Raw genomic sequence first — 13,454 nt, 5'->3', positions numbered from 1 at the left:
TAGGCTACTTATTGAGTTGTATAGGCTAATGGTTAATTATTAAATAAACCAATCAAAAGGCTGACGTTTAAAAAAAACTAACACAACAAAAGATATAGTTTCTCAGTATAAACAAAGCACTTTATCTGAGAAATGCTGTCCTACTTTATCTAATAGGCATTGATTATCATCTCAAGTGACAGGACAAGATTTGCATTGCAGAAGAACCACTGGGCTGTAAAAACAGACCACGCCCCGCGATGAAGGCCGACCAATCACTGTAGAGAAACTGAGACGTTAAACATACAAGTTGTTGATGTAATACAATTTGATCCAACATTACATTTTGGAATATATATTTTTGCTCATAACGATGACGGTAGATGTCCTAATACTAACTCTCTTATTGTAAAAATAAAATAATTTCAAAGAAAAAAAGATTAACTATATAGTTGCAGGCATTAAGTGGAACCTTAGATGTACTCAAACAATACGACATTGAAAATAAGCTGGGGACATCATTGTGATAAAGTTTATTACAATTCTGTGATGCTCTTCATCACATTCATTCACACTGGCTCGTTTCCAAATGGAGATAAATACTTTAAACTGCTGTCAGTTAGGACAGGCTACTGCGGCGTGTTGCCAGGATATTGCAACTGCAATAGGCTACCAATATGTTCCTATTGAGTGTGACAAAAACAGCAAAATTCTGTCTCAAAAACATGAAACTAACACAAAATGCCTTTGTTTTGAAGGACTGACGAGTGCCATAATAAACGAATGTAGCTTTTTTTTTAATTGATTTTAAAGGCCACCTTTTTCCACATTTTCTGAAGTAATAGTACAACCAGTGTTTCAAAATCATCCACAAAGTAAATGCATTGTGATTAAAAAAAAGAAATACAATATTTACAGAGGTTATTTTCATAGATACAATATATGGCTAATAGCTTTTATCTTGACTGCTTGTGACACGTTTATATGCATATCACTGAGCTAACTCCCCAAAATACATACTACATCAAAGACATCAGACATCTTGGGTGGTTTCTACCAAAAACAAAGTGCTACTACAGTTGATTTTCACTGAGTTAATAATGGAAAACAAGTATTTCAAAGGGTTAACGCACAACACATTGAAATTAAGTAATCCGTTGAAAGTTTGCATAAGACAGATCAATGATAAATTACTTCAACAAAAAACATGATTTGAATCAATCTCAATATCCTGTTTCTAACGGGAAGTAAACATGAATGTAGGTGGACAGGAAAAGGACAGAAATTCGTCTCAAAAAACATAACAACGAAACTGAATGTGGGAGTTACCATTCATACATTCAGCAGGTCAATTAATGCTTTCTCTTATATTCTTTATACCAAAAACAGCTCCTCTCTTTAGTATGAAAAAAGTCCACTGAGGTTTGAGCAAACATATACAGAAAAGAGCAGCATCCAGCTGAGACTGAGGACAAATGATCATGTGCATTATTTTTAGCAGCTACAGGAAGATATGAGGACTATTCAGATTCAGAATTAGATTCAGATTCAAGCTCTGGTTCCAGGTCCTTTTCTACGTCTATCCAGGAACGTTTCTTGGCACTGGGGAAGTCCTTTCCTAAAGCACCTCGGGTTAATGGCCGAGATGTGTGGATATCTCCAAGCAAGGTGGTCGTTGCAGGACTTCCCGTGGATTTAGTATGAGGGCTTTGAGAAAGTCTCACAGGGCTGTCCTCGCTGGATTTAGATGGACTTCTTCTTGCTCGCACAACTGGAGAACTCCATAGCTCTGCAGACTTCTTCTTCGGCGGCCTTCCTCTGCCTCGTTTGATTGGCACCGGGTTATCACTAACCATTCCGGGGGAGTTTTCCGCTTGTGTCTTGGTCACCTCCAAAGTAATGTTTTCAATTTGTCTCTCTTTAACCGGAATAGATGTTTCACTTTCACAGACACTTTTACTGGCGTCTTCATCCACAGTAGGTCTTTCATCGGCACTAACAGGGGTAATAGGGTACTTGCGAGGCCTGCCTCTGCGACGGCGGACTACAGAAGGGCTGGGATCAGGCTCAACAGACGTAGGAGCCTGTTTCACACACGTAAAACTCAAGCAGGCAGTTGCCATCGTTTTGTTCAAACCCAACGCTGTGCCCTCCTCCTGGCTGTTCTCCACAGCTTGCCGAGCCACCGAGGGCACAAAGATTGATTTGTTAATGAGGGCAAGTTCAGCCAGGGGGGCTTTTACACCTGAACACTTTGGTTTAGAGTTTGGGGATTGTACCGTTTTGTCCTCCTCCAAAATACGACCGCTTTCTGAATCTGACAAGTGGTCACATTCAGAAAAGCTCTTGTCTTGGTTCTGAGACGAGCTCACATCAGAAGCTTGCATATTAGCTAAAGAGCTATCTTCACCCTCCTCTCCTTTCTGCTTGGGTTCCATGACCACAAGTGTATAGAAGCCTTGACCAACTGTGAGAAAAGAGGAAAATATATATGTTGGAATCTTATCACACATACAAATGAAGATAATTTGACTCAGCGATTAAATCATGGCTGAACAAGTCGTCTTAACTTACGTGGTTTCAGAGATGAGGGAAGTATGATTCTGCCGGTCTTGGAGCGAATCAGAGGAAGAGGGAACGGCTTTGGATGCTGTACAACAGGTCTGCTGGAATTGGGTGTTGAGGAGGCAGGTGAGGCTCCATCCTGGGTTGCAGTGACCTGATGTGTAGCTGTGACTGAGCACTCCGCGTGGGAATTGGGCATACTGACCTGGGCTGGGGCACCAGGGGTCTCCTGTTGGACCTCAAACTTGGTCTGATGTTGACTGTCTGGTTGTGAGGGGGCAGGAGCCTTAGCCTGGGTTAGAGAGCACACTGATTGAGGCGTGGGTGTCTGAGCCGTGGATTGGACTGGAGGCCTTTGTAGGTTAGACCGAAGCAGAGACATCATCTGATTTAGGGCTTTTATGGGTGGGTTAGCCTGAGACGGAGCCCTGTGGAAGTCAGGCTGTAGCAGTGGTGTGGACTGGACCTTGGACTGGGAGGTAGTGGCTTGCAGAAGAGCTGCTCTGGACTGGAGTAGATTGGAAAAGAAAGGACTCCATTCTCGCTTCTTTTCTCTTATTTTCTGCTTCTCGCAGATCTCCGTCAGCTTGTGTTTAATCAGCTTGTCTGACTTCCCTAAAAAAGTGAAATTTCATATGACAAGTTTCAGTAAAGGCAGCTACATATTGTATGTGCGATCAGATATTCTGTTCATCCTGACGAGCAATGAAAATTGCTGTTATTTATTGCAACACATTGTGTTACACTGATCATTATGTAATGATTATCCGATCAAGACTTACAGTAGATCTGGTGGCAATCAAACAATCTAACCAGGGTCAGGTAACAAGCTTCAACTAATTCTCTACAAAGTACATAAATCAGCACAAAGTGAGACTAAATACAAAATGCACACAACATGCACCCACAAACATTGTACATACCAGACAAAAGGGAAAGCTCCTTCACGTAGATAGACTGCATCCGAATCAGCCTCCTTTTCTTCTCCTCCAGATGTCTGGAGGTTTCAACCAGATTTTTGATTTCTTTTTGGGCCTGCAAACATGACAAAACCCAGAGGACAGAGTGAAGACCATGAAACAAAGCTGTGAATGGATTTTTTTTTTTGAAACTTGTAAAATACCAAGAGGGGAAATTATCTGCACAAACTGTTTGCGCGGGCAGCCATACACACATCTCATGCATACATGTATTTGGAATATGCCTTCTTTGTTGTGAACACATTATTCCTCATTCTTCTTTGATGGTAATCAGTGGCAAACAACATTGTATGGAATGAATTACAACACTTAATGTGGACATTTATTTAAGCGGTATCTATTGTCAATCACCATTTGAAGACGATTATGGTTGGGTACAGTCAGGCCCGTTTGCAGGATTTTAGCCAATACCGAGGTCCAATTTGTTTTTCATTTCCCTGATTCTAAATATGCCCATTTCAAGACGTTTGAAGAGCAACTATTGTATCGCAGTAGCTTAAAAACCGTGTCGGTGGGCAGTAGGGGTGTCACAATTCTCCAAATCCTCAATTCGATTACGTTTTCAATTCTAAGGTCACAGTTCGATTCGATTCTCGATTTTTACATTTATTTTTTTTAAAGCACAGGTTAGATATGCCATTTTTAGACTAGACTTTTATGCAATATAATATCTGACCTTTGTTCGCAATGTACCACACTAAATTGTCAAATTTAAAACATTTATTATTTATTTATATAATGTAACAATAACTTATATCTATAACCTGCCATCTAGTTTTTCTTTTGTAAGTGCAGTCTTCTTCACAGAAGATGACAATCAAGTTCACAACAAAAACAAACAAAAAACAATAAAACAGCCATGTCCATAGCCTTCTCTGAACAATTAAGTGTCTTAAACTATTTCCCGAACAGTTGAACATCTACCACACAGATTAACTGCCATGTTAATTGTTTCTGCCAGTGGAAGAATATGGTACATGCACATAGCAGAGCTTGCAAACTGTGGCTTTTTTGTCGACAACGCCAACGTTGTCAACATAACTCACTGGAAATCCAAAATACTTCCACACCTCTTCAGTGAAAGAGGAGGGGGTTCAAGTTCTGTCGATGGGTCTCCTGCATCTGCAGTTGCCATGCTATCTTTTGACTGGCTGTAGCTAACTTAGAGGAGGTTGACTGACTCGCAGCACTTCAACACTAGTGTTGAAGAACTGACCAAAGAGCCGGTTAATTAACCCGAGTCATGTCACTGAACCGGGAGAATGAACAGACTCACTCCTGTTTATTTTACCTCATTCGTGCTGGCAGCGCTTCGCTCAAGCTGAGTGTGATGGGTGTATGCTCCGTTGTGTGTAGCTGGTCTTCTTCTGCTACTGCGTGTGTAGTAATCTAGCTCATTAGCGCCTCCACTGGAGTGGTGGTAGAATCAATCAGGAAATGGTCTGAACTGGATCTACTAATGTTACGTTAACATAAGACGGCATCAAGGGCAACTGCATAGTTTTATCGCAGCGCGACAGCAAGGGAGCTTTTCGTCATTTGTCTGTCTGAAGATGAATAGTATTGAAAAAGTACAATTCTACCAATTAAATTCACTAATTTGCCTAGGTTACTCACCTGCTTTAGTCAGTAGAAACTAAGAAAAGCTTTTTTGGGAGGGCCCTGACTATTTGTTGACACTGTACTTAAAAACCACAGCGTTGACCAAAGATCATATAGTTAGGACAAGATAATCCACTCCACCGCCTACTCAGTCACCCACCACCAACACACAAGCAATGACGGTGATGATGATCAGACAGAGGAACAAGTCATATCTATTTTTTTGTGTAAAAAAATAACATCCTCAATGGTAGATACGGCCATGGGTACGATTCACATTTTTACCGGTACTGATAACTGAAATTCGGTGCCGGTACCTAACTGTACCTTTTTTACGGTACTTTACCTACAAACATGTATTTAAGTTGTATAAATAATTCCAAACCTATTTATCCTATTAAAGCTAAAGTGCGTAGTTTCTGTCGCCCCCATGAGGAATTCTAAGTAATGACAACAAAACAGCCGGCGCGTCCACTTGATACAAGCCTTCCGTGACCACGCAAGGAATAGTTTTTCCTTGTAGATTTTATGTAGTTTGTGGCCCATGACAACTGAATACGGCATGTGGAACTGACCAGTGAAAGGAGGCGGAGCCTGGGGGCCCTGGGGTCACTCCGAAGGACAACCTGGAGCCTGTCGAAGAGGATGCGCTGTTCAGAGCGTCTTTGCCTTTCTAGCTTTGTGTGGTTGTTTCGCCTCCTATTATCCTTACACGCGTGTTCATTGTCCATTTGATCCTGGAATATAGAGAAAACAAAGGTTGGATTAAGTACAAGTATTACGGACTACTCTGTAATCTGAACCAATAGTATAAGATAAAACCAATCACACTTTCCACGTTTATTGAGAAAAGTTGATGATATGAGGTCAATATTGTCAAAATCATAACTTTGGAAATATCGGTCTCTTTTGCTGTATGGCTGCTGCTGCTGCATGAAAAAAAGTCTGCTACAGCAGTGAAAAGGCCATACCTGGACATTGAGTTCCCTGCATGATGCAAAACCATCACTGGAATATCTGAAGGTAGAGAAGAATTGAACAAAATTCATTCAATAGCAGAAAATGTGCACGGGTCCACATATCATATATCCTTTCATTTAAAGGCACACACATTCACAGGTATTACCGTGAGTCCTTCTGTGCCCTGATGATAGCTTCTTTCAATTTAGCGATGGCCACTCCTTGTCTTACTTCTTCGACAGTCTCAATGTCCACTACCTCATCCTGAAAACAACATTCAGCATGCAGATTTTAAAACTGTAACAATTACTACAATTACAGCATTCAAGGGAATAGATATGCTGATTTTCTTGTTTTGTTTAATGCATTGTAATCCACATTTTATCATTAAAACCATATTTCAGTTAAAGAAACAAATGTTTTACTGAAAACAAAGACATTTCTTATTGACCACACTTACATCTTCGTCACCCTCTCCACAGTAGTCTGAGGAGTCGGAGCTTAAGTCTTCTGAAGCGATATCCACGTTTGATTCCACCTTCCTGTTGTTGGTTTCATCACTCTTGCCTGTGAGCATCTTCTCATCACACTTCAGCTGAGGGGAGATTCCAGGCTCCACTGACTTGCTGCTTGATAGATCCTTAGCTCCAGTTAAGGCATCCAAACTAAGACAATTTGCATCTGTATCAGCTGCTACGTTGCCAAAATTTAACAAAACATTTTTTTGTGGCCGGGCTTTATCCACACCCGCCGTGTTTGTAGTGTTCACAAATTCTGATGAAGCTCCATCAGCTCCAGGCTTAGGGAGTTGAATGAGGGTGAAGCCCCCAGGCAGGGTAACTCCTTGCATGTTCTGGCCTCTGGTGCCCTGGTTAGCTGGAGGGCAGATCCTGAATGAATAGGTCCCACTCTGTCCTAAGAAGCTGGGGGTTTTCAGTGATGGTGAGACGGTGAGAGAGACAGGCGAGGATGTGGAGCTGTTCTGGAAGGGGCTGACCGAGCTGCGAGGGCCCACTACAAAAGGCTTGATGGTGGAGGAGTTTTGTGAATGCTGCGGCAAGTTGATGGATCCCTTTCTCCAAGAGTCTGGCTGAATTAGCGGAGCTGATTAAACAAAACAATGCAGGTGGTGAGACAAGTGCTAGATTATGGCTTCTAAGGTTACATTTACACTATTAAATATTTTTGCTACGTTTATGCCTCGCATTCACGCTACTCTGGCGTTTTCGAGCCCCTAAAATTTGGAAACACTGCTAGCCCCATTTGGTTTGAAAACTCCGGGGTTGCTTTGTAGTCTAGTAGGGCATAAACGCCCCCTTTGGGAACGACGATACACGTCCGTCAGTCTTATTGGTTAGGTAGGCTTACATACCGTTTTAGAAAAAGTTCCACCTTGTTGTTGGTCCAAAAATCCCATGTCTTACTTTTCCCCATTGTTGTTCTTTCTCCAAAGTATTTAGTGTATTTACAACTTATACGTCCATATTTTAAACTGCAGAGTAATGTCAGACAACCTGCTTCCTGTTTACACCTGCATGCACATGCCCAGTGTATGCGAATGGTCAGGTGATATGCATTGTCAGATGTGAATGAAGATTAGTTGTGCTACTAGAGCTAAAACTCTTGTGTGGACGGAGATAGTTTTTATTCTCAAAACGCTGCTTAAAAATGAAAAAGTAGTAGTGTAAATGTAGCCTAAGTATAACATAAAAAGAACAGATAGACACAAGTTTGTGTCTTGCCAAAACTGACAACCCGGTTTTATTTAACCGTTTTTCAGCATACTTATTCGGGTGGTTGTAGTTTTATTGCCTTGGATGATTTTGATATTCTGCAGTAGCTGCAGTTGTGTCTGTGTTGGAGGGGTCTCCAGTTGATTACTTTTCCCTCCTTTGTGAAGCAATGAGTTTAAATCTAAGTGCTTGTGAGGTTGAGGAACAGAGAGACCATTTTACCTGGTAGTTGTGTTGGAGTCTTCAGATCACTGGTTTTCCTTGCAATTAAAACTGGCAGAACTGTGCCAGCAGGCTTTATGTCAACAGTACCAGGAGTGGTGATTTTGTTTGTTGGGTTGGATTTCTGAATGTTTTTAAGAGAAACTCCGCCAGGAGGACGCAGTCGCCCTGTGACAAATGCTGCAAGGCGGTTGGCTGGATGTAGAGATCCCATGTTCCCCAGCAACAGTCTGGCCTGATTGTAGGCTTTGCCATTTACCTGGAAATGGAAGAAATACATGAATTGCATACGTTAAAGTTCACATTTCCAAGTACATGGTTCCCTCCAAAAAATCATGAATGCACTGTATGTTCAGTCATGTATTACTAAGTGTAGTTCAACCTCAGGAGAAAGCATATTAATAGTGTTAGATATTAAAGGCATTTTCTTGAGCCTGACCTGTATAAGTCCATATGCTTGGCAGCCAACAGGTTTGGTCCTGGCTCTTAGTCTGCCGGCAGATAATACTCCACTCAAAAAGGGTGTTACTCCAACCCGCATATCGGAATCTTCATTTTTTCCAAAGTCCTCTTCTGCATCAATGTCCTCGTCAAAGCTTTTATGTACTTGCTTTTCCTCATCGCTGTCATCATAGTCCTCTTCATCATTATCACTGGCTTTTGTTGGTTTACTGATGTGTACCTAGAAGAAGTTGGAGTAGAGCATGAGATTCTTTTTGTTATAATTCAAGTTATGAAATGAGAACTAACACTACACAACTAAGAGCTTATAACATTCAGAGGCTAGTCTTTAGTCATTTAAATAACTACTAATAAGTCAAGGCAATAAGCCAATACATTTAAATACAAAATATTCTAACTATTGAAGGAGACAAGGACAAAACTGACAATACAGCATTTCTGGAGATTCTGGACTTGTATTACTTGTTACTGCATTACTCCTCAGAGACCTACCCTGTAGGTGACGATGGAGCCGCTGGGCTTCCGCATGAAGATCCTGGCGACCGGTCGGATGCAGTAAGGTCCTACCCAGAAGCGCCGAGACAGCCTATTCTGATTCATGCGACGGCATAAGGCTTCCAAGACCATTTCGCGGTCCTTGGCCCACTGACATGCTGACTGGATCTCAATTTGCTTTTTTGCATCTTTTTCATCATTGGTGGTCCCCTGAGAAGCCTTTTCTGCTGTGTGACATAATGCATTATGGTTGTGTATAACAAGAAATAGCAGAATATCTTTAATTCACACAGTCAGGCATGTCAGGTACACCATCCAGGCAAGAGTAGGATAACAAATCGACTACAATACCTACAAAAAAAGATTTATGGACTTCAGTAGCTGGTAAAACATTTACAGCAAAAACAGAAATTTGTACTAATTGCATCTTCTTTGATGCCTTACCTGTCTTTTTAACAGTAGTCAGTAGAGATCTGTGGTACTTTTTCAGCAGGTTATCAGTGGTTGTCTTCTGTGGTTTTGCTGTGGTGTTTGGTGTAGAAGTATGAAGCTCAATGCTGACTTCAGGGGGAGGCTTGCTGTTGAACTCTCTTACACGTGCACATGTCATCATGCTCTCCAAGTATTTATACACTGGATCCTTATCCTCTTCTCGTATCTGCAATCATGATTTTGCTTTCAATTCCAACATGTTTACACATTTGAACATAGGATTTTTTTTTGTTACAATTCCTAAACTTGCAGCTCTTATACTCTAGTGAATAATTAGCAATATGTACGACAGTGTAATGCCTAGATTCAAACACAAAGACATGGAAAAGCCTCTATTAAATCTAATAAGAGAGATTTTAGTTTACCGGTTGCGTTGGACGAGGCACACTGCTGCGTTTTGCTGCTGCGACCTTTATAGGGGCCACATACAGTGGAGCCCTTTTGGGGGTCAAGAGAGCCTCTGGATCCACATCATTAATGCTGTGGTTCCACAGTTTGTTAGAATGGGAACCCGGGTGAAGCTGGACCACATGTTCCATATTAGTCATAGCTGGGGAGGGATAAAAGTATCGCTATATAATTTGTGTAACTGAGGGTTGTGACCATACTGAGCAGTAACTAAAGCTAATAGGTTCTATCAGCATATCATCATATGTACGATAGTTCTCTAATAAAAATGTAATAAAATAAAATGCTGCATTCCTGGTAAATTGTGTTATAAATGAAATAATGATATGATACAATCTATTCACCACAATCCACTTTGAAACCATAATTTTAGACATACAGAATAAACAGTAGAAAAAGGAACAACATGCACAAATGATATCAAAATATCTGCTCTTACAGTAAACAGGTTGGATCGGTTGTTCGCTCTTTCCCGCACTCATCTGCTTGACTATCTTGCGTTTGAAGCAGGCACAGCCAAACATGCATTCAGGTCGCCGGCAGTGGAGGGGACCTCTGTTCAGATGCTGGAGACTGGAACACACACAGCCCAGTGTGCAGAACTCCTGACCACATTCAGGTAGCCTGGTTTTACACTTTGGATACTGGGCCACTTTCAACACCTGACTGGGGAGCATCTGATTAAAAAGAAAAGGAGACCCATCAAAACATTTTTAGATGCGGGTGCCTTTTCTCCATGTGACGTGTCCATTTGTGTGTATATTAGCCAATAGTTAATAGTTTTCTATACTTCTCACATACCAATTTGTATTTTATATTATAAAAGCAATAGTTACTTTCAAAGTAAAAATAAATACTTACTAAATAAAGTAATTTGACAAAAAAATGACATCATCGCTGACACAGAAGCATCATTAATAGGGACGTAACGATACACTCAACTCACGATTTTAAGTTCACGAAACGATTTTCTCACGATTTTTTTCATAGAATGAAATGACTGAAAAATATTCTTTTATTTATATAAACTGAGCAAACAGCAGATGTGTCCTCTTATCAAAAGTGCAACTGAAATAGTATTTTATTTTAAATAAGAAAAAAAATAAAATACATATAAGACAAAAGAAAAGCTTGTTTATTGCTAAGGCCGCCGTTAAATGAGTTAATTATAATGTAATAACAATAACTTGTAAACTACAACTATTTTCACCAGTCGTTTGCTGTTAAACGACAAAAAGAAGAAACACTAGATGGCTGTAAGACTATTTTACAACAACATTGAACACAACAACCTTCCAGAGCCGACCCAAACACAACAATAAGTCTGCTGTTTATCCGACAGTGGCGGTGTCCATGCTATCTGAAGTGCTGCTAGTCCCCTCTGTGTCTTCAGCTGTACACAGTTGTACATCCTAGTGTTGGAATTCTTTCCAGTGAAATAAAGTCACACTTTACACCGTTTAGCTCTCAGCATTTTAACCGTGTTTAAGCCAGCTAACGTTACTAGCTAAAGGTATTTTAACGTTACCCGCTGTATGTTAACTAGCGTCACGGCCTAGGCTATTTAAAAATTGCATCGCGATTCATTTTTATCTCAACCGGTTGTAGTCTTCACACATTGAAATGGTTTTTAACCATTTCACGTTGCATACATCGTTACATCCTTAATCATTAATATCAACATGAACGTACACAAACCCTGTGAGAGTAGACTTGTACAGTGTGTTGCATACCTGTTTTGTCAGAATCACAGACAGAGCCACAGACAGCCTGTCTGAAGTCAGCTGTGTTCTGCCCAGACCCTGGCTCACAGCTTCCAACTCCATCTGCAACAGTTTGAGCTGCAACTTAGTGAGGCCTGAAGGTCTGTGTGTCATCCCTTGGCTCTGCCCAACGCTCCCCGCTGGTCTCTGGCTGGTCCCTGGCTGGTATGTAGATAATCTGAAGAGACAGGATGAACAGAGCAGATTAGTGTTGTTCATTTTATTTTAAAATGTTGGTTCCATCATGCAGGAAAATCTACAGTAGAGCTGGCAACTATTAAATGAATCCACTATTTTAAATCAAATTTTCTGATTCCAGCTTTTAAATGTGAATATTTTCTGGTTTTTTGGCGGCCCTAATCTACAGAAAATGATTGGCAACTCTTTTGATAATCACTTGGGGGCAAAAATAAACTCTGATGGTAAAAGCTTCTCAAATGTAAAGATTTGGGGCTTTTCCTTCTTTGGATTTGAACTGCTGGTTGGACAAAAAAGCAACATGAAGATGTCCTCTTATGCTTGAAAATGTCACCTCAGGACATTTTGATGGATTGATATCTTATATACCCAACGATTCATTGAGGAACGTAATCACTAGATTTAAATCAATAATTAAAATAATCGTTAAGCCCCAAAAAATGAACCCAAATTGCACACACTTCCTTACCCCTGTGCTCCTGGCTGTGCAGATGCAAACTGCTGTAACTGAGCTTCTGCTTGAACAGGGGTCGCAGCGCAGGCCACAGAAGGAATCGGTGATGCCAGGGTAGAGTAGAGGCGGGGTTTGTGGGAAAGGGGGCAGGGTCTGTTGGCCCCCACAGGGAATTTGGAAGCAGCTTTTCGATGCTTAAGTACGCTGTCCAGGGTCTTTACATAGCTGGAGCTTTTAACAGGCAGCTGATAGGCCACCGAGCCCTCCGAGTTTGTGGAGAAGGCAGCGGCACGCTCACTGATATACTGGGCTTCGTTTTCCAAGTACTCATCCAACATGTTGCTGCAGAAGGCAGATAGGTTCTTTTGTGATCCTTCAGGAGAGGAGGAATGAAGAGACTTTCATTTATCAATGAGGAATAATGAATCAGGCACAGCACAAGTACAGTGGTTTTAGTACAGTTAATCTTTTGGTAATTAGAATGACTAATAATCAAATTGCTGGAGCTACAACAAGACAAGCAAAACTTACCATCACAGTTAGAAGAAGTTGTTTCTTTGCTTCTTATGAACTTGTTTTTCCATCCCTTTATTTTTGTCATGTCCCTTGTCTTTCCTGTTCGGGAGATGAAGGATAATCCCTCATCTGCGAGGGAAACATACTGCATTATCCTTCAGTTAAGCACTGGTGTACGTTAGTAAGAAAACCTTTCTAGCCTTACCTCGTTTCCTGCATCTCGAGATTGTACAAGGCTCTTACCTGACCTGACTGAAACTACACTGGAAACTTGCAGAATGAGGTAATTTTCACTCAGGCTATTATAATTTATCCTACTAAATACACGAGGCTACTTAGGAAATGTGCTGTCTAAATTTAGAGGAAGAGAGATAATTCTACTCTGAGAGAAAGTGAGGAAAAGACTTGTGTTATATAAAAATCTTTAACCATTCTTGATATCTCATCTTCATTGCTGAAATACTGGGTATAATTACACGGGACCTTCATCACTTTTCCCTTGTGGATCTATGGATGGATACAGGGGGCAGCGTGCCAACAGCATTGGCTCCTATCACAGCTGATCAGCACTGTTTGTAAGGTCTGTATTTATACATATACATTATATAACAGTAATACTACATGA

At 40.9% G+C, this 13,454-nt stretch overlaps 1 protein-coding gene across 3 annotated transcripts in view; it reads right to left on the bottom strand.

Moving 5' to 3' along the window:
- Positions 1-757: 757 nt before the first annotated feature.
- Positions 758-13,454, bottom strand: part of mgab (MAX dimerization protein MGA b) — a 23,701-nt gene continuing 11,004 nt past the window's right edge. For 2 of the 3 annotated variants that reach the window (XM_078274355.1, XM_078274356.1), the window contains exons 7-22: positions 12,845-12,958; positions 12,329-12,686; positions 11,632-11,839; positions 10,338-10,575; positions 9,856-10,040; positions 9,443-9,656; positions 8,996-9,225; positions 8,481-8,723; positions 8,042-8,300; positions 6,547-7,190; positions 6,253-6,350; positions 6,098-6,143; positions 5,702-5,863; positions 3,468-3,579; positions 2,554-3,159; positions 758-2,446 (exon numbers count right to left, since the gene is read on the bottom strand). In XM_078274355.1, coding sequence (XP_078130481.1) covers positions 1,500-2,446; positions 2,554-3,159; positions 3,468-3,579; positions 5,702-5,863; positions 6,098-6,143; positions 6,253-6,350; positions 6,547-7,190; positions 8,042-8,300; positions 8,481-8,723; positions 8,996-9,225; positions 9,443-9,656; positions 9,856-10,040; positions 10,338-10,575; positions 11,632-11,839; positions 12,329-12,686; positions 12,845-12,958 — 4,664 coding nt within the window. In that variant the 3' untranslated portion in view covers positions 758-1,499. The remainder of the gene's footprint in view (positions 2,447-2,553; positions 3,160-3,467; positions 3,580-5,701; positions 5,864-6,097; positions 6,144-6,252; positions 6,351-6,546; positions 7,191-8,041; positions 8,301-8,480; positions 8,724-8,995; positions 9,226-9,442; positions 9,657-9,855; positions 10,041-10,337; positions 10,576-11,631; positions 11,840-12,328; positions 12,687-12,844; positions 12,959-13,454) is intronic. The other variant, XM_078274357.1, reaches the window with a different exon arrangement.

Source organism: Sander vitreus, chromosome 18, assembly GCF_031162955.1.
Source record: "Sander vitreus isolate 19-12246 chromosome 18, sanVit1, whole genome shotgun sequence".
Lineage (NCBI taxonomy): Eukaryota > Metazoa > Chordata > Actinopteri > Perciformes > Percidae > Sander > Sander vitreus.
The sequence above is the reverse complement of the archived record's forward strand: the minus strand, read 5'-3'. Positions and strand labels throughout refer to the sequence as shown.